Here is a 5,204-nt window from a genome sequence, read left to right as displayed (position 1 = left end):
CTTCTAAGAAACTGATATACAATAGTAAGAAAAGAAAAATATATACATTTTAGTAGCAATATCTATACCATTCAGACATCATGCATTATAAAATGATACAGTTTAATAGCAGGTTTTGCAGTTTATTAAATTAGTTTGTTATGAGAGCAAGTCATCGTATGCAGTTTGTTCCTCAGTTACAAAATAAGTTATATAGGGCTTTGGTTTAACCCATCGAATACCAGCAAGGGGAGAACGATCACATTGCCCACCGTTCTGACAATCAATAGGTTCAAATTCAAATATAACAGCTGTAGTCAAATAATAAATCTAATCAGAAGCCCAGAAGTACTTTGGTGGTATAGAAATTATCTAATACAATCAATGTCTATCAGTAAAACAATACTTATATAGAAATATTTAATTGTTTGCCAAATGTATATAACTGTTTGATTACACATTCATATTGATAACAGACAACACTTGCTTTGAAACATAAGTTCCGTAATACAATAATAATAATATCACTATCATTATTCTGTTAGAACCCAGCATTGTCCAAAGCTATCTTTAAATGTTACAGGCATCTTATCGACAGAAGTTTATCTCACGGATCATAATAGAGCGTTCATATACTGATCCTTTAGCAAGACACATAATTACAGGAATATATAAAACTACATGCAACAACCCCTGCATAGTTTGTGACTCAAAAAATATATCACACATGCAAATGATAGAAATTCCACATGGGATGATTTTACACTGGAAATTAATGCTATATATGTAATATATATATATATATATATATATATATATTAATGTAAATAAATATGCAGAACCTCAGAGATGCGTAAACAAAAAGGATTACGGATGTTTGTTATAAAGTGAAGAAAAAGAAACACAGATGATTTTCCCCAGTCCGATATATTGCTATATTAGTGATTTAAATATATATTTACCATTTAATGTTTTGTGGGGTTTTTTTACATTTCATCAAGATGTCTGCTTACAGATCCCAGCAGGAACACAAATGCATGGCTCTTAGACCCCCACAGGGCATACCAACAAAGATTCTTATTAGGAGTAATACTTTTCTTTTGAGGTTATTTTTTGATTATAGTAGAACACACATATATTTATCATTTATTGTGCTTCAAGTCACTTTTAGCCTTAAACGTTACATAGGCACTATACAAAATATTTTCTCAGAAATACTCCTCCAAATTTTAGACGCAGGATAGCTAAAGCCATGAAAGAAAAAAAAAAATAGACCTGTACTCATCATCATTTCTGTTGCTTAGAATACAAATATTTTAATATACAAAAACATTTTGGCAGAAACTTTCAACACAAAACAGCAGTTATAGTTACATAACCTTTATTGAAATTTGAGCTATTAAAAGTTATGTGCAGTTGACTGGAAAAGAGAATTTCTTTTTTTTTAATTTTATTTTTATTACAAAAAAATGGTGTAAAAAGCATTATTGTGAAGGTATTCCATTCAGATTTTAAATAAACATTAAAATGTATGTGCATGCCAGGTATTGTATGACTTGTCCCGTTTGTACACGTAAAACCTTCTAACTAGATGGGCAGTCTTACAACTTGACAGTTTGAAACGTCCCAAACCATAACAGAAGTCTTATGGAAAGATATTAAATGTATTCATTTGAGGCAGTTGTTGTTGATTGGTATCTGAGTTGGCAACGGTTTCCACTAGTAATTACATTTGTGAAGGGGAAATGAAAAAAAGGTTGGTGTACTAGTTTGGTCTTTTGAAAATCTCTTCCCCCAGGGAGTAATCCCACCAAATAAGAACGGCAAAGAATGACTCAAGTCTCTTGTGTAAGGGTATTCAGCATGCAAGATTCAGAGCCTAGACAAAGTAAATTAGAATGCAGCAATAAACATCACAGTCAAATGGAGGCATTTGAAAGCCCTGCATGGTGTCACTTGTTTTTGTTTTCCAGCAGGGTGTGAATATGAGAGCAAGCACAGGGTTTGATGCATTGTCTATACATAAGGTTCATGCATAGTTAAAAGTGTTGCTCTTGTCAAAAAAACTTTTTTTAAGTTTACATACGATTTAGTTTGAGTTCATGTTTTCATACATCTGAGTTGGTACTTAAGTTTGTTAACCTGGGGTCTGCATTGATCTCATATCTGTAATGGTAGCCCTCCAAGTGATCTCGGCATGCGTCTCTAATGTTGTATATCCACTTTTTGATGCCTTTCCTGTTCAGATATAAAACAAGCAAGAATATGACACCAATGAGGGCTAGCACTATGCCCAGGAAAACATAAGATGTTTGTAAGCTGTTGTTGCCATCAACATGCAGACAGTCAAGCTCGGCGATCTTAACAGCAACAACTGGAGTGTCCTTCATTTTCTCAGGATACGAGCACAGCAGGCTAGATGCTCCCTCCACTACGGTCGTCTCTTTTAACCAAATGGCAAAGTCCTCAAGCTGGCAGTCACATACCCAGCTGTTGTTGTTGAGGTTGATTAACAGGCCTGGATGGTGAGGCAGATCAAAAAGTGTGGTGTTTCTCAGGCACTTCAGAGCGTTGTTGCTAAGATCCAGAATCTCGAGGTGATTGAGATTTGTGAAGATGCCCGCTTGCAAACCCACCAGAGAATTGTTACTCAAGTCTAGATGTTTCAGGTTGGGCAGGGTATCGAACGTTCCCACTGGCAGATATATTATATTATTCCCACTCAGATCCAGCTTGCGGAGGTTGCCGAGAGCTCCATTCTGCATGGCTGTTCCAAACTGCAAGATTAATGATTCGTTGCCAAAAGAATTGCTGAGGTTCAGTTCCTGGAGAGGACTACTACGATTCTCAGACCCTTGAAAAGAAAAGTTATTTATCCTCTCAAACACATTGTTGCTGAGATCAAGATGCCGCAAACTGGGTAGGTAACTGAACACATTATCGCCTAGTTCTTGGATATCATTTCCACTTAGACTGAGGTTGGTGAGGTCTACAAGGGGTTGTGGCTGCACAAACGCCCCTTTTTGCAGTCTGTTTATGTGGTTGCCAGTAATGAAGAGTGTCCTCACGTAAGGGGGAAGATTTGGGGGCAACCCTGCTAGATCCTTGTTCACACATTTTACAGTTCTGGCCACTTCGGAACACTCACATGAAGCAGGACAGGTTGTCTGCTGCTCAGATTGAGACCAAACAGATCCCAAAACATGCATTATAACCAACAACAACAGGGCACCTTTCCTACTTTGTCCATCTCCCCTTAATCTAGGAATCCTATTCCGGAGTCCCAGAAAACAGAAAAGATGAGAGGAAATCATCTCCCCTGGATGTGTTTCTAAAACCAGCCAATTTGTGTTTAACTTCCAAAGACAAAAGTAGCTACAACAGTCTGTGTCTCAGAGCTTGAACCGCAGAAGGCTGTTCTTGTGATTGCATTCAGAGAATACACTGTCGCGGAGTCTCCTTCTCAGCTGTGTCTAGAAAGGGAGAAAGAACAAAACAAAAGTAAACATTTGAAAATAAATTGGTATTCCAAATATTCATCCAGGACCCTCTGCCCCCCCACGAACCATTTGTCATTCATCTGCTTCTTCCTTCAGCACCTTAGTCATCAGGTTAATTCAGGCTTCCTGTTACATTATCCACGCCTTCGATCATCTCCCAAGGAGTATCCCCTTCCCCCTCCAGTACACATGTTATAGTGGGTCCCACGGAACACATGGAATGTGCTACACGTTTACTTTCCTAAAGCAAAATGCAATAACCGCTCCTCCATTGGAAGGAACTGCTGGACAAAGTATAATGCAAACAAAACAAGATCGCGCCTTTTATACTAGAAGCATGGGGATGCAGACACAAAAACACAACTTGTACCACACTTTATGCTTTAAAATAATACAGAAGCACTATGTGGGGGGGGCACTACAGTCTGCCTCCCCCTTTAATATATATCACCAGTCCCCAGAGTTACCTGCCAGTTGTTAAGCCGAGTGCGCACTCCGGATGCTTCCCGATATCCTCACTACAGCACCAGCCGCCGCCACTACAACGCAATAAGCAACAGCTCTCCTGCTGCTCTAGCTGGTCCAGCCTCTCCAGGAGGATACCATTTCACGATGAGAGGGGAGGCTCTAAGACACACTATCAAAGGCAGCGGGCTTACAGACACCCGATTTTTTGTAAAAGCGGTACTGACACCGACGAACAAACGAAATGCAGTTAAAATCTGTTTTCTAAGGTCCTGGGGTCCTTATACAATGTTTGAGTTTAGCGCGCAGGGTGTGTACACCCCTTTCTCTGTGCGCGCTCTCACGCCGTTCCCCTCCTCGTTGTAGATGTTTGTTAGGCGGTGTGGACGAAGTTAAATGCTGGGAGCCGAGGCGGTGCGTTTGATGCACGTGTCGTACGAACAGCGAGCGTCCCAGCAATAGAAAAGTTTGCTTTGTTTCATTCGTAGCTCCGAGCGCCAGAAGTGCATTTACCTGGCCCGCGGTGGCGTGGGCGACGTGAGGGCTTTCTCCTCAAAGAACACATTAGGACGTTTCAATGCCGAAAGTTACACTCGCGTTGAAAGAAAGAGCATCGTTGGGAATGGTGCATTTTAAACAAAATAAACTGCCCCATGGCTTTCTTTTGTAGTTATAGGGTACTAATGATGACATCTCCGGTGTCTATACATAACATTGTGTAAATATATATATATATATATATATTGTTCAGGAAGCAGGCTTCTATAAGTGATTAGAGGAAAGAGGATCTTTAAAGGGACACTTTAATGCATATGATAACTGAGTGTGGTCCCTTTTAAATTTAAAGCATAGAGTACTCACGGAATATATGTTCTTCAATGGGGGTTTCAAGGACAGTAAACTATTATATCACATAACGTTTAAGAAATGCACACATACACTGCTTGTGATCTGAAACAACATGGCGTGTCAGGTAATTATCGCTAAAGTTTGTGAAAACTGGTATTTCCCGCTGCACACAAGGCTACTGTCATGAAATGTTATTTCTGTCCCATTACTCAAAACATCTGGAAAGTGCTTTGCAAGCAGATGTCACGCTTAATGTTTTATTCTATTTGTTATTTTTCATACCAGAGGTGAAGGAAAGGTAAATGTTGCCTGTGTGTAAATGTAATGGTATAATTTTTCATGATACATTCTCTTTTCTGATTCTTAGATTTTCTTATATTCTCTATGTTAAATATGGTCTCCTTCATTTAT

The 5,204-nt window shown here is 39.0% G+C and overlaps 1 protein-coding gene across 1 annotated transcript; it reads right to left on the bottom strand.

Annotated features, from left to right (window-relative positions):
- Nucleotides 1-2,087: 2,087 nt before the first annotated feature.
- LOC149302467 (trophoblast glycoprotein-like) lies at nt 2,088-3,293 on the bottom strand. Its single transcript, XM_089482553.1, has one exon. It carries the CDS (start codon nt 3,291-3,293, stop codon nt 2,088-2,090), a length of 1,206 nt encoding a protein of 401 aa, XP_089338679.1.
- Nucleotides 3,294-5,204: the final 1,911 nt, after the last annotated feature.

The sequence above is a fragment of the Sceloporus occidentalis genome, unplaced genomic scaffold, assembly GCF_023333645.1.
Source record: "Sceloporus occidentalis isolate IW3139 unplaced genomic scaffold, rSceOcc1.0.p SCAF_19, whole genome shotgun sequence".
NCBI classification, from domain to species: Eukaryota; Metazoa; Chordata; class Lepidosauria; order Squamata; family Phrynosomatidae; genus Sceloporus; species Sceloporus occidentalis.
This window is presented reverse-complemented; position numbering and strand designations above follow the sequence as displayed.

Excerpts from the sequence above, each read along its gene's own strand:
- LOC149302467 (XM_089482553.1), bottom strand. The coding sequence starts at position 3,293 with ATGATTTCCTCTCATCTTTTCTGTTTTCTGGGACTCCGGAATAGGATT.